The sequence below is a fragment of the Odontesthes bonariensis genome, chromosome 23 (assembly GCF_027942865.1).
Source record: "Odontesthes bonariensis isolate fOdoBon6 chromosome 23, fOdoBon6.hap1, whole genome shotgun sequence".
Lineage (NCBI taxonomy): Eukaryota > Metazoa > Chordata > Actinopteri > Atheriniformes > Atherinopsidae > Odontesthes > Odontesthes bonariensis.
This window is the reverse complement of record NC_134528.1, coordinates 18911434-18934894: the sequence shown is the minus strand read 5'-3', so window position 1 is coordinate 18934894 and position 23461 is coordinate 18911434. Positions and strand designations below refer to the sequence as shown.

The window sequence follows — 23461 nt, the reverse complement described above, 5'->3', positions numbered from 1 at the left end:
CAGGCGGAGTCAAAAAGGTTGGTTCCCAGTATGCAGTCACACCACATTTAAAGTGTGAAACAGCAGCCAGAACTAAGTAAACTTCACTTCTATTTGAACTGTACATCTTGGTGTTGTCAATAATCTTCTGATGACATAACTAACTTGAAGTCTGTAGGTTTGCTTCCCTGTAATTTGACCTCAAGATTGTATGACAACAAAGGCATATTAACTCAATCTGTAACTGTACAAAACTATAGGCGTTGCCTATAAATACTGCCATTGTTCACACCTGCGATCACATGCCTAAGAAATTTAACCTCATTTCACACGGTAAGATGTCAGCAATCAATTTAAAGTCAGACATCTTTTGTTTGACATATTATGACAACGACTCGTTACATTTGATATCATGTTCCACTTCATGCACTGAGCAAACAGTAAGACACAGCTGGGGACCAAAGCTAATCAAGACTGAAGACCAAAAGATCATCTGCATGTTTGTTTGTTTTTCTTTTATTCTTTGAAGAATGCTTAAAAGTTATTTTCAGTGACTTATAGTGAGACTTAGGGCTCCTAAAAAAAGGGTATGTTGGGAAGCTGTTAAAGCACCAGTTTTTTTTTTTTACTGAAACTAACTTAAAGTTTATTTCCTAAACCTTGACAAAAACCTTTTGGGAACACTAAAAGAAGATACTCTTAATTGTTATTTTGTAAGACTCTTTGAGGACTTTCAGGTAATGTTCCCAAAAGATTATTTTACATTTTTATTTTAACACGTTGCAGCAGACGTTGAAGGACTTAAGCTTCCCCAAGAAGTACAGTCTGTTCTGTTCTTGTCGACGGCCTCAGCAGTACATTTCCAATTCAGTATATTGTCAAGGTAGACTCCCACACATCTGTAGTCGTCCACCACCTCTTTCCCCAGGGTTGGAAACAGTGTTTGGCTTTGACTTTGTCTTCCTAAAATCCACAATCATCTTTTGTTTTCAAAATGGCTGAGCAGTCCCTTGTACTCAGCCCCTTGCCCATCACTGACACACCCAGCAACTATAGTCGCCTGAGCATTTCTTCTAAAACTTGTGTTTGTAAAAACTTCATAATACAGAGAATTTTTTTTACTTTTCACAGCCAGGAAAGCACAGGTTAGAGTTAGCAGCATTGATGAGGGTTACATTACACTTAGTGTCCCATTAAACCATGACATTGATTCAATCCCCAAACTGCAGTACATTTGCCTAAAGCGGCATGGGGCTATTACCTGTGCATTTTATACAACAACATGTCAAAAGTATATTGCTTGTCGCGCCACAAAATTCAATCACATCTGCTCATTTCAGGTTGCTCTGACCGTTAACACTTTAGAGGTCGTCAAACGGGGAATACATCTCTACAAAGAAAAAAAGATGAAAGTATTCTGAAGTCAAACAACTTCTAAGTTTTGCAACAGAAAACAAAAGTTATACACGAGGCAACATTTTGCAGAACACAACTTTTATTCCTTTAATCATTTGGTAAACTACTGATTTTTCCCCCCTGAGAGTTTCAAACAGGAAAGGGCGGGGTGTGTTTCAGCACGGGCACAATTGAATGTGACATACAAAACACGAAAAGTTTGAGCTGCTGATGAAATAAACTGCCTGCTGAGTGTAAGTTTTGTTGGTTTTTGTTTTCCCTTTATAAACTTAAAAAAAATGCACATATCTACACTATTAAATATGTGTTGACTTGTGTTTTACGGATTTATTCTAGTTCATTACGTGTACTAGAAGCCTGGCGTTATGGTGGGCAGAAGCAGTCCTCTTGCTAAGCTAAACTAGCTTTAAGAGCAATGTTGGGAACTAGCTGGACTATTAAAACCAGCACAAGCTGTGCAGTAACTGCAGTTTACAAGCCTGTGTTAGTCAGCTTAGTTTGCGTGGACTTCTTTACAACATGCAGTGGCTTTCCCACCATATTTGAAGCATCAGAAGAAGAAAAAAGTGAGTCCAGGACTTTATAGTTAAGAGCGTTGTATGGTTTTGCTTTTTGTCTGTTTCCAGGTGAACATGTCGGAGTTAAGTGATGAGGCCAGTGAGTCAGAACAGCTGGGCGCCAGCCTCTCCATGTGGCTGGGAGACTCCCTGCTGCCACCGGAGGAGCTGAATGTCCCTCTGGACCTCCACACCGCCTGCTCCATCGGCCAATACGACGTTGTGTCTGAGCGCATTAAAAAGTGAGCCTCTATGTTAGAAACCACTTGCCTCGTCATTTGCTGCGCTCGTGCCCCCCTAATTTTCTTCCTTATGAATGTTTGTGTCCAGGCGGGAGGTGAACCTGGATGGCAAGAACATTGGAGGATGGACCCCGCTCATGTATGCGGCTTACATTGGCCACGACAACATAGCGAATCTCCTGCTGGAGGCCGGTGTAAATGTAAATGCGACAACTGCCAAAGGACTCACTTCCTTGATGCTGGCAGCAAGCTGTGGCAATGAAAGTATAGCATATTTTCTGCTTCAGGTAAATAAATAACTAAAAAACTCTATAACACACAGCAAGTTGTGTTGGTAAAAAGCGGTGCTATTGTTGAATGTAAGATCAAGTGATTTTCATGCTGTAAGATTGACGAGAACGGTTTGGATTGCTGTTTTTTTATTTCTAAAAAAATGTTATTAATCATGTCTTTGAGGTGAAATTTCAACATCATCACCTCCTCAGCAATTTTCTCTCTCTTCACTCACAAGCAAGGGGCTGAGCTGGAACTGAGGGACTCTCAAGGCTGGACAGCTCTGTTCCACTGCACGAGCACAGGCCACCAGCAGATGGTCAAGTTCCTGCTGGATAACAATGCTGATGCCAATGTTAAGTCAGTGTCTGTAGACATCTTCAAAACCAAAGCAACAATAATCTGCTTAAAAGTTTTATTTTTAAGGTTTTCTCTCCCCCCTTTTGCTCAGGGAGCCGGGGTCTGGTTTCACTCCTCTGATGGAGGCTGCTGCTTCTGGACATGAAATCATTGTTCAGTACCTGCTTGATCACGTGAGTTGGTTACTGGCTATAAATATGCTCTTTGTTGGTAGTCAAAGACTAAAATTGTCTATGACTCACTCGGGACAGGCGATCACTTTTTGGAGGGACGATAACAGCACCTGTTCTCTTTTATTAATATACAGAAAGTTAAAGTGGGTGACCGCAGTGCTAAAGGTGAGACTGCGCGTGCCCTTGCCATGTTGTATGGCTACACTAAGATCGTTAGCCTCATTGACTCACGTTCTCCAAGAATGAAACCAGGTACTTGCTTGAGCATCTTCTCCCATATTTTCCACAAAGTAACTTGCTGTTCTCCCTTCGCTCTGTGTCTTCTAATCATTTATTTATTTATTTATTTGTCAGGGCAGTTTGAGGACCTAAGTTCCTCGGAGGACTCGGACAGCGCACCACCAAGGGTTCGTCCAAGTCGAAGCCGAGCTAAAGGCGTTAGCATCCACGATGGGCCTCAGGCCATCGCCAAGTTCCGAGTGGGAGGCACCAGCAAACTGTCTGGTAGGTCGCAGGAAATATCCTCTTTCCCAACTTGCATCTGTGCCTCAACGGTTATGATTGTGTGCTAATTCTAGTTATTAAGTCACATTTTCAAAAGAAAAATCAACTGAAAACTTTAGAGTACTGTCTACATTTTCCATTTAGTCCTGTTGAGTTCATCCTAAAAAAAAATCATTAGCAGCAACACAAACTGTGCAGAAGCTGAGCAGTTAATCAGACAGCCTCATTCTAAACAAAGCACCCTTAATATCACCCTTGTTATCATAGAGCCTCCCACTGTGCCGCCAGGCTACATGTTTCGGGATATCGGTGAACAGAGCGATGGCATCTGCTACCGTGACGTGACTTCACCGATCAATGAGCTGGATGGCCAGAGCCACAGCAGCAGAGGTGAGAAGCACCCGATTACCACAGAAAATGCTGCAGTTTTGGATGAATGTCGATTGAATTATGTTCAATGTCTTTGCAGATGACAGTCCATTCTTTGACAACGACATGCCCACCATGAGGAGCAGCAGTAGCAGCAGCGAAGGCCTGCCTCAAATGATGGGACTCAACTGGGAAGGCTCTGTGGAGAGTAACGAGGTGAAAATAGCAGCCCGCAACTTTTATTTTGTTTTTGTCTTTTTGTACTTTGTGACGGATAATTTTACCTTTCTCCACCAGGACTCGGACCAGTGCAAAAAGAGCAGCTCTCGTAGAGTAAATAAGTGTCACCACTCAAAAGGCAAAACTCGCCATGGAAACAGTGAAGCTGCTCACTCCAGTTCAACAGGAAACTGTGGCAAACGTGCATCTCTTGGTCCCCCACCGTCCTACACTGGGCCGCAGGTGTGACTGAGTTCGCTTATCATTTTTATATTTACAAGTTACTGTCACTTTTTGTGGTTTGTGCCAGGTCATTTAGATTTTAGCTGGTACTCATCTTGGCCTAAAAGCTGCTATTTCTGCAGGGTCTGGCCGAGTTCTTGGAGCAAATTGGCTTCTCGAAGTACCTCCCATTACTTGTGGAGCAAGACATTGACCTGCGGATATTTCTCACCCTGACAGAGAATGATCTGAAAGAAATAGGGATCACGTAAGATGTCAGACCTTTATCATTTTTATCCTCGTACATGCGGTGTTGGTCTTTTCACGTAGTGCTGAAATTGTTCTTGTTCTCCAGACTTTTTGGACCCAAACGTAAAATGACGTCAGCCATTGCAAGGTGGCACAGCGGCGCTCGACCACCCAGCGATGCTCTGGAACAGGCTTACGCTGATCAGCTTGAGGCTGAGATGCAAGAAATGGCCATTCAGCTTCACAAGGTCACTGCTAAGCAAACGCTCACTGCGACTTCACATTTGTGATGTAACTGGAAGCTTTTTTTTTTAACCACTTTCATCCAACTCCAACCGTAGCACTGTGAGGAGGTTGAGAGCCTGCAGAGTCAGATGTCTCAGGAGAAGGAGCTGCGCACAGTGATGGAGGGATGTTTGATGGAGGACAAAATGGCGTGGAAGAGTGTCCACACTGAGCTGGTGGAGAACCACCAGCTGGCACAGGACATGAGCGCCACACTGGCGAAGGCGAGTGCGTGTCGCTCTGAACTGTTCTCCCGCTACACTGCCGACGGGAACAGCAGTTCTCACACTGGTTTGGAAGATGAAGCAAAAAGCGACTCTGGCGTTAAAGGTGAGTTGTTGGAGGACATTTTAAAGTTTTTCAAAGTTAAATTAAGAAGACAGGGGGAAAAAGATTCGACCTTGTCTTGTAGCTGGAGAGCCACTAACATGCTCCAGTATCGTAGAGCTGATGAAGAAGCTGGAATCCTATGAAGAGGAATTGGGTGAGTAGGTGTAAGATTAAAGTATTTATTTGTGGTGGCTGGAGTCTGAAGCTGATGTTTCGTTGTTCTCTCATCACAGCAGGGACTCTGCAAACCATGCTTCAGAGTCTGAGGCGACTAAGTGCCCCCAAAAAAGTTGCAGACAGCTGGGAACGACCTTAAGCTTTTCGGGTAACTACTGTCTCTCATATTACCATCGCGTCAGGCGTTGGGGAGGTTAATTTAAATCAAATGGACATAACCTGATTCTTTTATATTTTGAAAGGGCTCTTGCCAATATTTGACGGAGGGTGATCTTACCACCCTGAACAATCTCAGTGAAATGGGAAAAGGCCAAAGACAAGGCCAGCCCTGCGGGAGCAAAGCAGGACGGCGAGTGGAGCGCAACCTGCTGCTCGTCTGCGATTGGCTGATGGACCAGAGTTCGCCAGACGAGGACACGGGCAACGCAGCCGCTGCAGGAAAACGACAAGCAGGCAGGAAGGGTACCAGACCCTCGCGCTTGTGCTGGTGTATGGCGGACTCCTGTACTCGAGTTGTGCAATTTGCACAGAGAGGAAGAGGAGGGGCTATAATAATGTGACGGACCTGTACGACACTGTACTCTTTTCCAGTCTGAAGTATGGTTCAAGCCACAACATGGAGAGGTACAGCAGTCTGATTCAAATCTAAAATGGGTTCGGCAGATTCACACTTCAGATTGATTTTTATTGGTGTGCTGTTGGAAGGTATTAAATTGAAAATGATGTTCTGCTGACTGCCTTTTAAAAAAAAAAAACAACATGAGATAATTGTATGATTAATCATAGGGCGAAAATCCTGATTACCTTATTTTAACCCGAAATCCTTCAGGCCTCGTTATGTTTTGATGTTAATTAAAACCTGTCAGAAAGAAATGAAGGTGGATCCTTGTGCCATTTTTCATCCAGTTTTAAACTGAAAGGTTGAACACTTCTGATGCACGAAGCTCAAATCGAGAAAATCTTAGTCTGATCAAGTTGGAATTAAGAGCTAATATTTCCTGATGAACACGCAGTAAAATAAGCACTCCGTTTGTTCTGGCTTTACTTCCACAATAGCAATGATTTTAGTATCATGGCTGATTGTGTACGTCACACATTCAAGAATGGTTTTAGAATTTACTTCTGTAACTCTGAATCTGGCTGGTCTTCATTCCGGGGGTGAGAGGTTTGACCTCGGTCTGATAGACTGAGCCTCAGAGACCAGGGATCACCTTGTGATTGCCAGGGTGTCCTTATACAAAGTGAGGACTTTCAAATCTAAAAATGTTCTTCTGGCAAGGGCCATGGCAGTAAATCTGTGTGGCGACAGTTCATGCTCAGAGACACCCTTGGCACAGTAAGGATGCTGGCTGAGTTTAGCTTAAGACGCGGACTCACTTGACAGCCTCGAGCCTGCTGAATTTTCAATGAGCACCTGCTGCATCCAGCGCGTACATTTCTGCTCTGCGCTCATGACATGGAAACAGATGAAGGGGGCAATGCTGATTGCTGTTTATGCTATTTCAATAATCAGGCTCTTGGCCGCCTCAAACCTTTGTGCTACAGGAACCGAGAGCACTTTAGTTTTTACCCAGTTTATAAACAGTAGAAAACAAAGTTATATTTAAAATTCCCAAGCACAAAACGCATTATATTACATTCGACTGTACGATTTTGTGTGATTTTAAATATTTAAAGTGGCATTTATTCTGAAAAACTGTAAAACCTTCCTGTTTGGCACACAAAACAATATGGGTCATGAGGTGAATGTGAAAAGGTCTATTATCTGCAGTAATGTTCTGCTGCTGATTTTCAGTGTTGATAGCAGTTACAAGTGGAGGATAAACAGTGATGTACGAAGAGCCAACGACTCTTTACTCTGTGTAGCTGCTGGACTAGAGGCTAGAGATGTTGGTGGGTTTTTCATAGGGATGTCTGGGGTTTCCCTTCTTCTGAGATGCCTTTTTGAAACAGTGATCCATGGAGATTGGCCGATCTAAGAAGTGAAGCTTTTAAGAAACACACAGGGTTTCGATGTCCAGAGCAGTATTACTTTAATGTATTGCTTGAATTCAGGACCACGTCTTTCATCAATATAAATTAAAGCAACATTATCCACAGTATCTCTTAGGTATTATGTACAGACTTTGTAATTCACTTAAGATGAGCCAATAATTCCTCATGTACAGATGGGTTTAAAAACTATGTAAAATGCAGCAAATATAAATTCACACATTCAAAAGCTGTTATCACTTCTGTATATGCAAATGCACCAACGGTTCAGAAATCAAATCATACGTGAACACCAGTTCATGTTTGTCCAGAATAGTACGCCTTCCTCCTTCAGAACCTTTGTCTGATCTCTCTTCAAAGCTGTCCATCTTTCCACAAAACACTCCCGGCCACGTAGAAACAGGGAGAAATCCCTTTTCTCTGCAGCGCGCGTGTGTGTGTGATCCAGGTCGGTGTGAGGGTGCGGTCGGTATCCCTCTTCCACGGAGAACCAGCTGTGTGAACAGTGGCTGTGACTCGCTCATGTGTACTCACACAGGTGACCACAGCCAGCGGGGCAGTGAGAGCTGCTCTTAAGCCAGTTCATAATGTGCTCCAGATGTCCACCGTGGCTGCAGCCTTGGCACCACACGAACAGTCCCTTCACCACATGGTGGCACACGGCACAAATGCTGGCACACTGGTGGCACCTACAGGAAAGACATGTCGCTTCGTCAGTTTGTTCCATGTGAGAATTACATTTACAGTTAGTCTCTGACAAGCTGGGGACAACATTCAAGCTGCATTGCAGTAGGAAACATTGGTTACATCATGCATCCATTTTCCATACCCACTTTATCCAATTAATAGGATAGGGTACACTATGGGACTGGATAGTGTAGTGGTAAGACTGCCACTTTTCATGTAAGTGACCTGGGTTCAAATCCCCTGCATGAAATGTACTACCTTTAGTAGGAGTCCTTAGGCAAGACCCCCTTACCCTATCTGCCAAATGCATAAACATACACGCCACTCCCTCACAGGTCCCACACGGAAACAAATAATCATGCTTGCTCACACTAACTCCTGAGGTCAATTTAGAGTCACCAATAAACCTAAAATTCATGGTTTGGGAGGAGCCCGAGTACCCAGACAACCCACACATGTGCGGGGAGAACGTGCAAAAACTCCACACAGAAAGGACCCAGCTGAGATTTGTACCGAGAACCTTCTTGCTGTGAGGCAGCAGTGCTCACTAGTGGACCATCTGTACAACGACTTCAAACAATTATTGTTTGAAACTGTAAATATTCTATATTGACACCGGATAGTTTACTAGTTTGGTGACTCCACACCAGACAGTCATTTACAGAGAGTGTCCTCAACTTCAACTGTATGCAAAGGATCTTAATCCTTATCTTAATTTGGCAATCCCACATTACACACACTAATAACTGTCTGCCAGGTGTGGCTTCACATTTACACTCCACAGTGACAGTGACAGAAATCTTCTATTGCAATAAGAAAATTATTGCTTATTTTCTTTCTATCTAAAACAAAAAACAATTTCAATGAAAATGGATGGACTTAAAGGAAGTCAGTCATGTAGTTTATTGCGCAACTGGGTTTATATCAAATTTGATCTGAGAGAGATGGAACACCTCTTGAGAATTACTTTGACAGTTGAATGCTAATATATGCACACACCGCTCTGTAAACTTGTATAATCAAATGGTGAGGCTGCGTTGTTACCTGTCGCAAATCCAGCCCTTATTGCTCATTGGTCGCTTGCAGTTGCTGCAGTTTATGTGTAGTGTTGTAGACGTCTGGTTAAGGCAGGTGATGGCGCTGCAGGTACTCAGCTTGATTACCTCATTGGACACATTCCACAGCTCAAATCGTTGCAGCAGGTCTATGTAGGACATGTACCAGTGCTCCTGAAAGAGGGAACAAAATCTAGCTGTTTTTTTTTCTTCTTCTTCTTCTTTTTTTTTTTAAAAAGTGCTCGATACAATTCAACAAATTTTGCTGAGAAAAAACATGAACCAATATTTTGTAGATTTCTTTCTGAAACCAGTCCAAACTATTTAAAACTTTTACCCTAAAATAACAGGTAAGTTGTGAGAAGTTTTTTGCCTTTGAGATTTATGTCTGTCATAATAACAAAAAAGTCTCTTAAGTTCCACTCTGAGGTACTTCAATTTCAAACTCAACCATATTTCGGGGCAGTTTTCACAACATCAGGCAAGAATCAAGTGCCGTTTTATTGACTTGTTAGTTTTCTGACCTGGGTGAGGTCATCAATCTCCTTACGAATCCTTTCCCCCAAGACGATGAGCACTGACACAGCCATCTGTACGTCACCTTGCTCAGCGTAGTAGCTCAGCATCTCCCGCACAATGGGGCAGAAGAAGCTGATGGGTAGATGCGGGCTGAGCTGTGGCTGGGAAATGGAGATGAGAGAGAAAGACTCGATAGGTGTCAGGCAAGTGACTTCTGCCTCATTGCCGCTGACATGGGGGGAGTCGGCCTTGTCCTGCTGAAGGTGCTCTGGGGCAGATGGGTTGTCAATGATCTCGTGGCGGAGCTGAAAGGCCTCCTGGGGCAGCGTGTACTCAGGCTCTTCTGTTACCACAAAAAGAAGCAGACATAATGTCAGACGAAGGAACGCTGAGCAGGACTTCGGCTATAAATAGAAAGTATTGATGTAGGCAGATTTTCAGTTTCCTCAACGATGAGGCCGTGACTGACCTGTTTGGTTGTCATGCTCCATGGAATAAAGGTCATCGTCATCCAACTCAGCATCACCAAACATATACTCTGCCGGGCCATCGCTGCCCTCCGTCTCCTCATTTTCTGAAATTGAATTCATGATAATTATATAAGTCATGACTGTTATAAGAACAACACAAGGGCATGAAGATCCTCTGAGTGCCCCGATGGCTTTTAAGAGTGTAATGCAACTCTCACCTTCATTGTTATTGCTGATGTGCGAGTTCCCAGGCTCCAGGTGGATGTTATCCTGTCTGTTCTCACCTTTACTGCGCTCCAGTCTGCTCTCTGTGCCCATTCCCGAGCCCATGTCCTTCATATTGAAACTGAGAGCAAAACACACTAAAATCATCCAACATAGCCCATAAATGTCTGAAACTATTGCTTTGGAATGGCACATTAAATTGCACTTGTTTACCTGTTCATTAGAGGTAAGGACCCGAGTTTACTGAGGTTGTGGTTAGGACCGGGTGTTGCGAGGTTTGCTGGGTCAGAGAACATGATTCTCAGCATGGTCCATGTAGTGGAAACCTTTGTATAAAATGAGGTCATATTGTTCACAGTACACAAAGTGCAAACAAAGAAATATTAAAAAGCACAGTTACATTCATTTATCCTAAAGTGGAACACAACTTAGTGCCACATTACACCATCTAACAGGTTGGTTCTTATACATATATATTTTGCAGATATTTACAGTCTGCTGTTATGACTGACTGACAAATATATCTCACACAGAGGAACTGGTACTATTGGATCCACCTTAAGAAACAGAGAGAAATGTACAGTATTTATTCATTCACTGGCTGCCAATAACCACCTAACATTCATTGTAAGGTCTAAAACAAATGTAACAGGCAATCTGTTCTGAACTAACGATTTACTAATTCATTAAATTCTTTAAGCTAAAAATGGCAAATATATATTTTTTTACTGTGACTTCAGTCTAAAACCCCTGTCAGCCATTCAAAGAAAGATAGAAGTGAAAGAAAAGGCAAAAACAACGCTGATTTGTGAAAACGCTCAGCTTATCTGTCTCACCTGGGGTCTTTTGAGCTCCTGTGCTACCTTGGCATTGTGATCACACAGCTCAGCAAATGGCTTTCCACTGAGGAGGTAGAGTTGTGCCGTCTTCACAAACCAGTCCATGCGGTTACTGTCCAAGTCTGTCTCAAAGACACTAAGAGCACTGGACACATGTGCAAATTGCTCTGTCGGGTCGGCTTTCTTGAAGAAAAAGATGGGGTAACGGCGGTCCCCTCCTGGGTATGGTTTCCTGTTGGCGTCGCCACTGATCAGACTCTCTTTGGCTGCAAAGGCCAAGTCGCCCATCAGTCCAAAGCACAGACCTTCGGGGTTGGCCTTGTCCACGGGACGGGTGGCGTCCTTAAACATATGCTGGTAGAGAGTACTGTCTTTAGACCCTGAGAGCAGAAAATGAGGGTCATGCTGGTGGCGCCACACAATACCAGTGGTCACATCTTTGTGCTCCTCAAAGGTGGCAAAGGGAATGAAAGGCCTGCGAATGTCCCACACATAGATGTTGTGGTCCACCATCATGGAACAGGTGGCCAAATGAAACTTCCTCTCAGGCCGCCATTTAACTCGAGCCACTGACGCAATGGTCTGGACACAGTAGATCTCCTTGGCCCTGTTTGTGGTCATGTCCCAAACTTTCACCATCTTGTCTCTGCCTCCTGTAGCCAACCAGCCCCTGAAAGACAAACAAGGTGGACAGCGACAACTGTGATAATCCTGACAAGGACAGCTGTGCACTGCATATTCCATTGAATATAGAACAACCCACTAAGTCTAAGACAAGACAATTTCAAAATAGAAAGTGACAAACAGAATCAACATTGACAACTTTAGAGAGAACGGTCTGAAATATTGTGCTTGCTTGTTTAAAAAAAACAAAACAATTTTTCCTTTTTCTTGTACCTGTCATCGGGGTGCCAGTCGCAGCAGAACACAGGACCAGTATGGGCAGTGAACATTCTCTCATACCGATCCGGTCGTCTAATGTCCCACAGCTGGACGTTGCCATTTTCAAAGGATGCAGCAAATGTAAAATAATCCTTCATGCTGAACTGGACGTCCCTTACGCTTTCTGACTGACCTAGATGAGAAACAGGATTGACAAGGCAAATTAGAGAAAATAAAATATGAATACTGATCGGTGAGATCGGACACTACGTGACATTAAAAATCGGATTAATTCCATGTCAGTCTAAAACGTGTTCTAAAGACTTGTTCACTCGTAAATAAATAACTCCTGGAACAACAAAAAGTTATTTAAAGTTAACTTAAATGAAGTTGAAGTACCCTGCATTTTATTTTCTAGAAGCAGCATATTTAAGAGCTGTTCACTTCTTACGAAGAGATATTGTTCTGTTCTTAAGGGCACATAAAAGTCTGAAGAAGTGTAAAGGTTTAATGTAAGGACTGTGAAAGCATCTGCATTTGTCTCTCCATGACTAACAAAGTTTCCAACAACAAATCAAATAGGAAACTTGGATAAACTTGGCCATCTTCAATATAATCACAATGTAAAATTAAGAAATAAACAGTATTGCTTCCCAAGCAAACATATCAGAAGTTACATCTTACATTAGGGAAGTATTACAATCAAGCAATCCATCCAAGTACCTGAAAAAGTACTGACAGACTCCTTCTTGCGCAGATCAAAGCACTTCATGAAGCCGTCCTGTGAACCACTCAGCAGCATGTAAACCTCTGTGGGGTGGAAGCACACCTTGTTGACTGTACGCTTGTGCTCAGTAAACAGCTGGTCCTGCTTGTTGCGAGAAGGCTTCCCCAGATTCCACGTGACCACCGCCCCGTTGGTGGCAGCTGTGGCCAGCAGGTTCTCCTCCATCTGATGCCACATGACATCGGCGCAGCTGAAGTTCAGGGACGGTTTGCGGCCAACACGTAGGTTCAGCTTCTCCACAAACTGCTCCTCCTCGATCGTGTAGATCTTGAAAATGTTTCGCCCAGCGACGACCACCTGCGATGCATCCCGGCACACGCTGATGGCATTGGCAGGAGCGTCCAAGTGGCAGAACATAGTTCGACCACTGATGGCATTGCTGCTGAGGGCTGTGGTAACCCGTGACATTTTCTCCATGTTCCCTCTGCAGATTAACGTGTTCAAAGAAATGAAAAGAGATGATACACAACATGTACAGTTCGAGTTGATTTTCCATGTTTGCCTGATGTAAAATAAGTTAATTCAATATTCTACCAGCAGGGGGCAGTCAAGTACAATACAACAGAGACTTTCACAGTACTTTGTCCTGGGGATGAGGGGGGGCAACAGAAGAGGCAGTATTTGGCAAAACAATGAACAATATCATATATATTTGAAAATTTTGGTAAACATGACAACTTACTTACTTGGTGAAGAACTGGTGGCCTCATAAATATCTGCAACTGGACATGTCATGTGCTCCCATGAGAGCCAGTCGGAGAGTGATGGACCGCCATAACAGCCACACACGGCATGATAGTGTCTGCGTTTGTGTGGGTGAGAGCAGATATTTAATGTTTATCACAAGGAAAAGCAAAAAGTCTGTGAAATTGGTAACAATGCAATAGAATTAAACTGCTGGTATACTAACGCTGCCCAGACTTTAATCCTAACTGTTTGTATGCAAGTATACATAACCATGAAAAGCTACTCTTTATCATTTAAAGGATAAAACCATCAAATTACAAGTACCGTAATTATATGAAGCAGGCAGAGTTGGGTCAGATTCCTTTGACCTGCACTCAGTTACTAAATACAAGTTAGTGAGCAATACTCTAGCTGTTAAAAAAAAAAGACCATAAACAAAAAAAAAAGTTAGAAATTTCAGAGTTTGTAAATGATTATTGCAGACTTTTTTCCCCTCTTTAGACAGCTTGATAATAATTTCAAAACAAACAAAATGCTTCTGCATCAAATTGCACTGACAAAAACAGTCAGGGCACAAACTACAGGTCAGCTATATAACGGTATTCTGCAACATGGAATGACTGTTTCTTTTTTAATTATTTTTATCAAACCTAATGCGACGCCACGCTGGCACTTACTCAAAATGTTCATATTTATAATTTTGGTAAAAAAAGGTATTAAAAACTGAATAATCCATTAATAATAATCACGACCTGTAGTTTATATTCACTGCGATATTCCAAAAATGTTAAAATCCAATCAAGTGACAACTTGACTTTGTAATAATAATCTAACTATATTATTTTAACAAAGGTAATCTATCTTTTTTTTTTTCCAACTCTGGCAGTGGGTGATAATACATATGGCTATAGCTACCAGGCATCTTATTTTCTGAGATGCATCTGCTTCAACAGTTTATAATTCCAAACAGTAAATTTAAACGGATTAATGTGTCCTGCTTCTTCGCCAGTGTTGGGTAAGTTTTCTTGCTTTTATCACTTGATCGATTTGCGTCTACATGGTGCTCACGTGAAAATGTATTCGTCCATGAAATCGCATGTGCATAAACATTATCATGTTGCAAAATGGGTGTTTGTGTACGTAAAACAATCGTCTCCCGAATGCTGTTCTCACTGTTGTTAAGTTGGCTACAAATAGCTAAACTCGCGGAACAGTCCGTGCACTCGCACCATAAACATGACAGGAATGCGACGCTAATGTTAGCTGGCTAACTCGGAACCGGAGCAGTTTTGCGGAGACGAAAGGCGCACGACAGAAGCTCAAGTACCCTAAACAATTACATAGAAACCAGAACATTTCTAAATTAAATTCCCTTGCAAGACAACAGACACCTAAGGTCAAAAATGAAATATTTGAAAAGAACAAACCTTATGTTCTGAAGCTGTTGCTAAATTCTCGCAGCACCGGAAATAGTATTTTGCTATCATCTCGCGTGAATTCCATCTAATATCGGAAGCACCATCTCGTCCTTCAACTAAGGCGCGTAAAGGCTTGTTTTGGTTTAGTGTCCAAACTGAGGTAAATATGGTATTTGATTAATTAGTTTGAGGCCATTTCTGTATGAAAATTGCACGTTTAATGCTGTATATTTTTTAATGTGCAACAACAAGCGTGTAGTTTTTAATGCAAAAATAAAGCTTTTTTTCTGATCTTGATGCTGTGAGCTCCCTGCAAACATGAGTGCTCTGTTTACCTGTGAGGAACCGTCCACATGGAGGAGTGTGTATGAGAAGTACTGGGCTGTAGTGGAGGCCAAGGCCAAAACCAAGAAACCCGGGAAGCTGTTAAAGCTTGACAAGTGGTAATATATGGTTTTTTTTTTTTATCCCTTAAGCAACAGTGTCTCAGTAACATTTCTGCACAAGGTTATTTTGTATTAGAAAACATGGAAAAACTTGACCCTTTGTTGGGATTACAATTGATAAGCAAGTTTAGGGGTTAAAGAGAGCTACCTGGAAATGTTGTATACCTGTAATTTTGCTTATCTAGTCAGTCTGATTTCATCGGGTAAGATATAGCTAACCAAAAAAATAATTAAAGCACAAAAATTATTTTCAAAAATGAGTAATTTATAGAAATACTGACCAGATTGCCAAATCTGAGCAGAAATGTTCCTAAAAACTTTAGATTGGCTCAGTCTTTACATGATCCCAAGTGGGTGGCAACTGGTCCACAGTGGTTTCTTTGCAAGATATCAAATACAGGTTAAGATATTTCTAAAACAGAAGATCGATAAATTCATTGATTAAAGTAAGCTGTTCTCTAAATAACAGAAAATATTGACTTGATTATTTAAAGCTGCACATATGGGGGCAGTGCCGCAAGCTTTGATGATTGAGTACTGGGTGGACTTGAGGACTATGTCATAACATTTTGCAGCACCAAGACTTTTAGGAGATAAACAATAATATCAATGACATGAAGAACCAGAACAAGAAAGTTCCGCGAGTTTCTCTTTAAGCAAACTTAAAACCTTTTTTGAGGTTTTAAGTGTTGAACCTCCAAAAAAAAAAATTTATTTGTGCGTCTGACTTTTGTGTTTGTGATCAGGTACCAAGAGGAGATGCCCGCACTGATTTCAAGTCGATCTGACAAACACATAAATCTGTCAGAGCTGGTGAAACTGATGGAGTGGAAGCTCGCCGTAAGCAGATATCATAGACATCACAAATGAAAACATGAGTGAAATTTCCTCAGCATTTTCCTGTTTGAAGTGCCTCTTCTACAAACGTATCTAATACAAAAGATTCGGTCACACTGCTCCAGCAACCACTCCTTAAACGTTGCATCATCTGTGTCCTTGGAATGGTTCTCTGGTTTTTATGTGCAGAGAGGGAAGTTCAGGCCGAGGCTGCAGCAGCTGGTGGCGTCCAACAGTGAGGACACGGTGGAGAAGTGTTCCAGCAAGGCTTTCAGCCTCCTACCTGACGTGCAGGCTGCAATCTCAGAGCTCAGCCTCCTGAAAGGAGTCGGCCCGGCCACTGCCTCAGGTTGGTACACCATCTCTTTTTTTTTTTTTGTATATGAATAGAACTGTAGTCAATAGCTCAATAATTTACACTGATAAAATATGTTGGGATATTATAATATACTATTAAAGGACTGGGTGATTGATTTTCAATAAGTTCACAGAATCTTGCTCATACAAACAGACTCATGGGCTGAGGCTCCCTGCTCTGTTTAAATAGTTTGTGTGCCATTCATGGCAACATACAGGTTGGTTTGGGGCTGATTGTCCGTTTCATTCCAGCTATTTTGGCAGCAGGAGCTCCAGAACTGACTGCATTTATGTCTGATGAGGCCATGGAGAGTGTACCAGGACTGAAGCCCATCCAGTACACAGCCAAGCACTATGCTCTGTACCTGGACAGAATGGCTGCACAGTCTGCAAAGCTAAACAAAGGTTTCCGCTTGCAATTTTATCTACGTTTCTTCTTTTTGTAACTTATGATGTTAGGAGTGTTGTAGTAAAACTGTAACTACTGCGATCTTCAGTGGATCCGCAGCAGGACTGGACACCCCACAGGCTGGAACTGTGTTTATGGGCGATGACCACGGACGCAAAGCAGCAACTCCAGATTTTAAATGAAGTCAGTGCGAAGGGCAGCAACAAGCAGCAGAAAACCTCAGCCCCTGACTCTGACCAGAGACCAGCAAAGAAGCTCAAAACCTCATAAACTCATTCAACATTTCACATGAAAGCTACTTATAATGTTTGTAGTTTATTTTTGTACATTTTCCCAAATATAATAAAGTCTTCATATAAAAAAAAAAGAGAATTGGGTGATTTAGTGGCTTGTTTTTTTTTTCAGCAAATGATAACAAATAATGATGAAAAATTCCCATGCAATAAAAAAAAGCAGCAAGATTTGGCCACAGTATTGTTCTTTATTTATATTGTCTAAATTAAAGCAAAGTACAATGAACAGTACAAAATAAAACAAAATATATTCATATATATACAATATAAAATGGTTCAGTTCAGAACATTTAAAAAGTACAATAGATTGTGAAGTAATTCATGAGGATTTTGATATAAATTATCCATATGTAAATTTAATTTTCCTTAAGTTTCCTCTTGACCGAGAGAAAAATAGCTTCTTCTTCTTCTTCTTCTTCTTTTTGTAAACGCTGTGTTGGCGCAACCTCTCGTCTAGTCTGAGAGATTGAACCCCGTAAGCTTGGCACCATTTTTATTGATACAAGAGAGCAGCTTCTGAAAAACTACCACAGCAGCAGATATATGACTTGTTATTCTAATGTGCCGGAGGAAACAACTTTTTTTTAAGAAATCACAAGCAAAGTATTTGTACGACCTACAGTGGCTCAGTATTTGTGATCATGTAAATTACCTTTAGCAAAGTTAGAAATTGGCAAAGCAAGACTTTAGCAATGTTATGAGTCACTTCTGTGCCCTTTAACAAACTTCAATAATGCGTCTCTGTTCTTAAAGGTAACTTGTTGCACACGTTTTGATGTCAATATCCAAAATAATAAGGGAAATTAAGCTGAAATTCTGCATTTTTGGGGCCCTTGTTAAAGTTTAAATAAAAACCTTGAAACCAGATTACAATTGTACATACAGATGAGCAGCCGGTGACACTTTTTTTTTGTAAATAACAGTTCCACACAGGGAACTACAGCAGCCTGCTTTACCTGCACAGTCCTGCAAAGAGAGTAACCCCCAACTACAAATAACTAAACACTAAAAAAAGGCAACCAGGCGGGCTTGTTGGCACACAACAGCTCAGAGCAGCTACAGATTTTTGCACAGCGGCTTCTGTCTCAGATTCTGTACACGATCATGGAGAATGTAGCAAACGGGTAAGAACAAAGCAGCCCTTGCAGCAGCTTAGTCTTAGGAATACACATACCGTAACAAGACGTTGGGCATAACAACACAGGGGATCGACATAGGGAGATAAAAGCATAAAAGAATGACTATTGCATACAACAACATGTCAGTTTACTATATCGTAAGCAGTCAAAAAGTCCAATTATGACAAAATATAGAGACAGGAAATAAGGAGCTGTCGTAGACGAAATAGGCTCTAAAGTTATGCCAATTTTTGAATGAGAAAAGCACATATGTTTGGTCGAGTAATATTGGCAAGCAGTAAAAAAAATAATTCAGACAGCTTTGTTTAATAAATTAAAATGTGGATCATTTTTGAAGTGAAGGATCACACATCATTGACAGGCTTCTATTATTCAGCTCATGTCATTCCTCACCGAGACACCTGCCCACTCTTCACAGAAATTTACATCAAGCCACCTGCTATCAAAAGAACATATTCCGTTTACGCTCTAGCTTTGAGCTCTGTAGTTTCCCCATCAACAGCCATGCATCATCCTAAAACATTGCGCTGATTACACTTTTATGTAGGGTGCTTATGTTTTTGTTTCAGGAGTCTCAAAAACTGTCGCATGTTGTCAGAAAGAGGATGAAATCTAGGGATCTCCATCAAAATGTGCTTGAGAGGCTTTTGTCAAGGAGGAAATTAATCGTTTTTGTCTGTGTGTGTGTTGTGATTGGCTCAAGCCCAGGAGGTTTGGCTCACAGAAAAGTAACACTACTCATGAAATATTCACCCCCACCTGGTTGCTCATTTTCTCTTCTGTTGCTGATGCTACTGTCTGCTTTCCTCCAAAGAGACTTTAACAAATAACCCTTTCAAACACCAGGGATTTCACTTCGTAAGAAAAGAACTCAGTCAAGTATCTTTTCAGTGTTGGCTTTAAGGGAAACATGAATTAGCCTTTGAAATCAGTCCTGCATGCGCTCCCAGGAGGGGTCACATTCCCAGTTTAATTTGTTCTGCTTTTTTTTCTACAAACCTGTCTGGTTTTCTATGAATGTTAAGTTAAAGTGGCACATTAACCTCTCTCAGGTATCCTATTTGTCTTCATTATAAGCTTACAGAGTATGTATGCATTATTCATCAACAGATCTTTCCTTTCCAAAGCAATAACATGTCCTGATATATGCACAAGTTTCCATCAAGGATACATCACTACTGTATACTGGCAGATATTTTCTTGCTGAAATGGATCTGAAAATGGCTTATTATGGCTATTTCATGCTTATTCCCATCATTAAACATGAAGCCTTCTGTCACTACTGACAGTTTCATGTGGAGGCAAAGGACTGCTGACCGTCAAGACTATCAAAAAAAAAAAAAAAAAAACCTATGCAACTACTGGACATTCAGATGAATTATTGATTGAAGGAGTGAAAAATGGAATGTAGCATTGAGTAAATGTAATTGCTATCCTCGCCTTAGCGTTCCAAAAGCTTGAATCACTCTGGAGATGATATATGACAGAAGCCCATCTATGTATAGTTTCTTATTAGCAGGAGGAGAACTGCAGTGAGGCATCTGCACACTTCAGGGTTTGGAGATGTGGGCACTTGTAAAAGTTACGCTGCATCGACTATAAACAAGTTAGCAAACAAGTAGCAAAAATGACTTTAGCTACATGAAAACATCTCAAACAGTCCAGGGTTTCACAGGCATGTACTTGCACAGTTTGAGTTCCTTTCACTTTTAACCTGCAGAATATTCACAAAAAATAAAAAATAATTTTGGATCACACACACATACAAGAAAAGGGATTTAGCAGAAGCTACCAGTCAGCAGGTTTCAGACATAGTTTTCATCTGCTCTCCAGTTAGTTCTTTCTATGGCTTATTTCATAAAAGCACTGACTGAAGATTTATAAAACCAAGTGAGCTTCACTCATTGGTGGTTGCCTAACATACCAGGGGATTTTGCCTCTCCATGTTTCTTTCTTCTTTTTTTTGAGGATCAAAGCCATACAGGAGTCATCAGGACAATCATACCATTAGTTTTGCACCATTTGAAATGTTTCTCCTTTCCCCTTCAGAGAGGAAGAAAATACAAATAAATATAGTCTTGGTTATGAACATACAATATACACATCCATTTCAAATAAAATACAGGGACAACAGAATAACACTTCTTTTTTTTCTTTATAGGTACATTCCTTTACAAATGTATACAGTCCCTAAGAATGAGAAACTGAGGTATTGACTGGGCCTGATGTAAAGACCCCAATGCCTTCTGGGACACGCAGGTCAGAGGTCAGGTGGTAACACATCCACGCCCTGCCCCAGTTCAGTCTGTCAGAGAGAGAACAGGTTGAGGCTATTATGTATGCATGTGAGGGTTTAGGGAGTTCTTCTCTTCGGTTTGTGCACGTTGACCGACAGAATCAGTCGGCGGCTACTCTCAAAGAAACAGAGGAGAAAAGTGTATATGTATGTGTGTGTGCGTGTGTGTGCGTGTGTGTGCGTGTGTGTGCGTGTGCATGTGTGTGCGTGCGTGCTTGTGTCTGTCTTCGTCTTGCTGAAAGCCACAGAACATGACATGGCATATTTTACATGGCGTGCCAAGCAAGTGCATGGCTGACGTCTGATTCAGCAACAGTCACTTTAATTTCCCCATCTTCACATCTGGTTTTCATTGTGTGAACTATGTCTCTGTATCCACAGTGTAGGTGTCATGGCAAGGAAATGATGCAGAAAGACTGATGTCCTTGAGATGGTGTGAAAATGACAGCGATGAAAGGTTCACCTTAAACTAAAAGATCCATATGAAATTGACACCTGAGGAATTTCTTTCCTCAGATTTCACTCTTTTTGTACGTTAGCAGAATTTCCATTTGGTGTGCCAGCGATTTTGCAAAAAGCCACAAAGACCACTGTGAGTAACAGGGACATTAAAGCGAAAAAAAATGCTATATTTCATTTATTGTGTTTATTTTTATTTCTGTCTTCAGAAATAAACAAGCTCTTCTTGCTGATCAGTTTCTTGCTGGTCTGATTAGTGGCACAGACTCAGATTCCAGCTGAAGCGTAACACTGACGTCCCATTAGTTTAAAGAGCACTGCTGCAGCTAATCTAGCTTTCTTACCTCTCAACTCTTTCATTTATTTTTCGTTTCACCAGAGGCACAAGTCACAAAGTCAGCTTTACACGAATGAAAGATGCACACAGAGAAATGAAAGATGAAAAAGCTTTTCAAAAGAGCGAGACGGGTAAATGCTCACTGAAAGGTTAGCGCTGGTATGGTGGATGAGAGTTGATTTATATAAAAAGACATAATGCGCCTCAATATAGATCTGAGGAACTTTCACCTGTACTTGTTGCTACTGTATTCCCTCTTTAATAAAAGAGATTTGTTTCTTTGATTTGCAAAGTATCTGTAAAAAAGGATTCTTGGTCGATTTGTAGTTTGAATGATTTCATTTGGGTCTAACTTGAGAGGAAATGGAAGGTTAACTATGGTCAAAGGAGAATAGGGCTGGAACCGCAGGAGAGGCCCATCATCAGGGGGGAGGTGGTATCTGTACCCCCAGGAGCTCATACGCAAAGATGTTCCAAAAGATGGCAAAGAGGAGGAAGGTGATAAAGGAGAAGACGATGACCCACCAGGAGCATTGTTTCTGCAGACTCTCTTCATAGCTGCGGAGGATAAGCAGCCCCATGCTGATGCCGACCACGGCTCCTGACAGGTGTGCCATAAAGCTGGGCTGGGGACCCGAGGAGGGCAACGGCGGTGAGTAGCGGAGCCAGACTGCACGGCCCACCTCTGAACTCACTACAGAGGACAGAGCAGAGAAGAAACACAGAAGCAGATTGTTATCCGCTCATCACTGGAGCTGTGAGTAAATCATAGACAAGGTTAATATCCTTGTAGGGTGATTTTAATGAATAGTTCAGGGAAACATGTCTGTTTGCTTCCTGGAGATAGTTTGATAAATATGTAAGCTGCACCCAGCAACTGATCAGCTTAGCTTATCTTAGCAAAAAGACGTGTGGGGAAACAGCTGGCCAAGTGCTTTTCAAAGGTTCATCTTCCAGCATAGATAAATCTAACAAACAAAATTTTATGTAGCTTGTTTAATCTATGCAAAAACAAACAGAAAGAACAAAAATTTGAATAATTCTAAGTTAAGCTTCTGCTGTCTGTAGCTGTACAAGACATCAAACTTTCCATCACTAAGCAGAGATACATATTGCTCCCATTTCTTGACTATACTTTTGACTAATCTAAGCTCACGTATTGTTATCAGTCTATAATCAGTCTGTTTATTCTCTCCAGTGTACCACCTTACAACACAACAGGATAACAGTGTCATTTTTGCTTTGAAATAAAGGCCAGATTAGTTGAAAAAACCCATAATACTCATCTTATCAAGTGATGATCAAATGACTGTATTTATATGAGGCAGGATTTAAGGAAAGGTTATGACGTAAGTTGTTGTAGAGGCAATCTTCTTTAGTGTCATATAAATGTAATAAGTGGGTCGTTAGGTGCAGGTACATTTGATATAGCTTATGCTTACTTGTGTTACTTTTGATTACACCGCCAAGACAAGGAGTCACTTTGTATATTAAGCCCAGGTCCCAACACCTTGCTGCCTACATGATTTAGACAGCAAAGTATTTTGTAGTGAAGTTTTGACTAAAGTCTGCCTCTACAAGCAACGAAAGGTCGTTGAAGGATCTAGATCTTTATTTCAAAAAGCTTCTTTCGAATGTTATTTGCTCTTGTTTTCTACCGCTCTGTGGTTGAATAAAGATAATCGGCACTGACACTATAAACCCATAGCAAATGATAATTTGGTCTTCACAGCCACACACGCAAACATAAGCGTTAGATTTTATTCAGAAATATCCTTCCCCTGTTTGTAAAACAGTGTGAAGAAAGATAATGTTCCAGCAGAGTTTGGGGGCGGCAGGATCGGGACAGATGGAGCAAACATATTGCTCACCAATGACAGTCGCTGTGTATCAGCCATCGTGTGGTGAAAAAGGACAAGTAGCATGACTCAGGCACTTTAAAAACAAAGCAGAATGTCCAATCAGGGCGCTT

The 23461-nt window shown here is 41.5% G+C and overlaps 4 protein-coding genes across 9 annotated transcripts in view; 2 read left to right on the top strand and 2 right to left on the bottom strand.

Moving 5' to 3' along the window:
* Positions 1–1558: 1558 nt before the first annotated feature.
* On the top strand, positions 1559–6228 carry anks3 (ankyrin repeat and sterile alpha motif domain containing 3). 2 transcript variants are annotated; one of them, XM_075457216.1, is made up of 16 exons: positions 1559–1628; positions 2022–2194; positions 2283–2481; positions 2706–2827; positions 2919–3000; positions 3135–3252; positions 3355–3504; positions 3772–3894; positions 3974–4089; positions 4171–4335; positions 4458–4582; positions 4670–4811; positions 4905–5178; positions 5261–5332; positions 5412–5503; positions 5598–6228. In XM_075457216.1, the coding sequence occupies exons 2-15, from the start codon at positions 2028–2030 to the stop codon at positions 5492–5494; spliced, it is 1938 nt and encodes a 645-aa protein (XP_075313331.1). In that variant the 5' UTR covers positions 1559–1628; positions 2022–2027; the 3' UTR covers positions 5495–5503; positions 5598–6228. The 2 variants fall into 2 exon arrangements, with proteins under 2 accessions (XP_075313331.1, XP_075313330.1); XM_075457215.1 differs by lacking the exon at positions 1559–1628 and having other exon boundaries at positions 1798–2194.
* Positions 6229–7371: 1143 nt separating this feature from the next.
* wdr24 (WD repeat domain 24) lies at positions 7372–14991 on the bottom strand. 3 transcript variants are annotated; one of them, XM_075457212.1, is made up of 11 exons: positions 14926–14991; positions 13494–13613; positions 12748–13235; positions 12040–12217; positions 11140–11812; positions 10517–10629; positions 10297–10424; positions 10078–10182; positions 9614–9951; positions 9079–9263; positions 7372–8036 (listed from the first exon to the last, which is right to left on the bottom strand). In XM_075457212.1, exons 2-11 carry the CDS (start codon positions 13544–13546, stop codon positions 7868–7870), a joined length of 2430 nt encoding a protein of 809 aa, XP_075313327.1. In that variant the 5' UTR covers positions 13547–13613; positions 14926–14991; the 3' UTR covers positions 7372–7867. The 3 variants fall into 3 exon arrangements, with proteins under 3 accessions (XP_075313327.1, XP_075313328.1, XP_075313329.1); XM_075457213.1 differs by lacking the exon at positions 14926–14991 and adding an exon at positions 13823–13896; XM_075457214.1 differs by lacking the exon at positions 14926–14991 and adding an exon at positions 13823–13896 and having other exon boundaries at positions 13498–13613.
* LOC142373806 (uncharacterized) lies at positions 14453–17307 on the top strand. 3 transcript variants are annotated; one of them, XM_075457217.1, is made up of 6 exons: positions 14453–15076; positions 15223–15359; positions 16109–16202; positions 16389–16548; positions 16809–16961; positions 17054–17307. In XM_075457217.1, exons 2-6 carry the CDS (start codon positions 15235–15237, stop codon positions 17233–17235), a joined length of 714 nt encoding a protein of 237 aa, XP_075313332.1. In that variant the 5' UTR covers positions 14453–15076; positions 15223–15234; the 3' UTR covers positions 17236–17307. The 3 variants fall into 3 exon arrangements, with proteins under 3 accessions (XP_075313332.1, XP_075313334.1, XP_075313333.1); XM_075457219.1 differs by having other exon boundaries at positions 14461–15076; positions 15259–15359; XM_075457218.1 differs by lacking the exon at positions 14453–15076 and having other exon boundaries at positions 15089–15359.
* A 129-nt stretch (positions 17308–17436) lies between these two features.
* rhbdl1 (rhomboid, veinlet-like 1 (Drosophila)) overlaps positions 17437–23461 on the bottom strand; it is a 40519-nt gene continuing 34494 nt past the window's right edge. The window contains exon 8 of the mRNA XM_075457805.1: positions 17437–22183. Coding sequence (XP_075313920.1) covers positions 21912–22183 — 272 coding nt within the window. The 3' untranslated portion in view covers positions 17437–21911. The remainder of the gene's footprint in view (positions 22184–23461) is intronic.

Coding starts and splice junctions, on each gene's coding strand:
- anks3 (XM_075457215.1), top strand. CDS start 1,995: ATGGTTTTGCTTTTTGTCTGTTTCCAGGTGAACATGTCGGAGTTAAGT. Junction 3,895..3,973: donor CCAGAGCCACAGCAGCAGAG/GTGAGAAGCACC, acceptor ATGTCTTTGCAG/ATGACAGTCCATTCTTTGAC. Junction 4,090..4,170: donor GCTCTGTGGAGAGTAACGAG/GTGAAAATAGCA, acceptor TTTCTCCACCAG/GACTCGGACCAGTGCAAAAA.
- wdr24 (XM_075457212.1), bottom strand. CDS start 13,546: ATGACATGTCCAGTTGCAGATATTTATGAGGCCACCAGTTCTTCACCA. Junction 10,630..11,139: donor AGGAGCTCAAAAGACCCCAG/GTGAGACAGATA, acceptor TTTTATACAAAG/GTTTCCACTACATGGACCAT. Junction 9,952..10,077: donor GGAGCATGACAACCAAACAG/GTCAGTCACGGC, acceptor TTGTGGTAACAG/AAGAGCCTGAGTACACGCTG.
- LOC142373806 (XM_075457217.1), top strand. CDS start 15,235: ATGAGTGCTCTGTTTACCTGTGAGGAACCGTCCACATGGAGGAGTGTG. Junction 15,360..16,108: donor CTGTTAAAGCTTGACAAGTG/GTAATATATGGT, acceptor GTTTGTGATCAG/GTACCAAGAGGAGATGCCCG. Junction 16,962..17,053: donor GTCTGCAAAGCTAAACAAAG/GTTTCCGCTTGC, acceptor TGCGATCTTCAG/TGGATCCGCAGCAGGACTGG.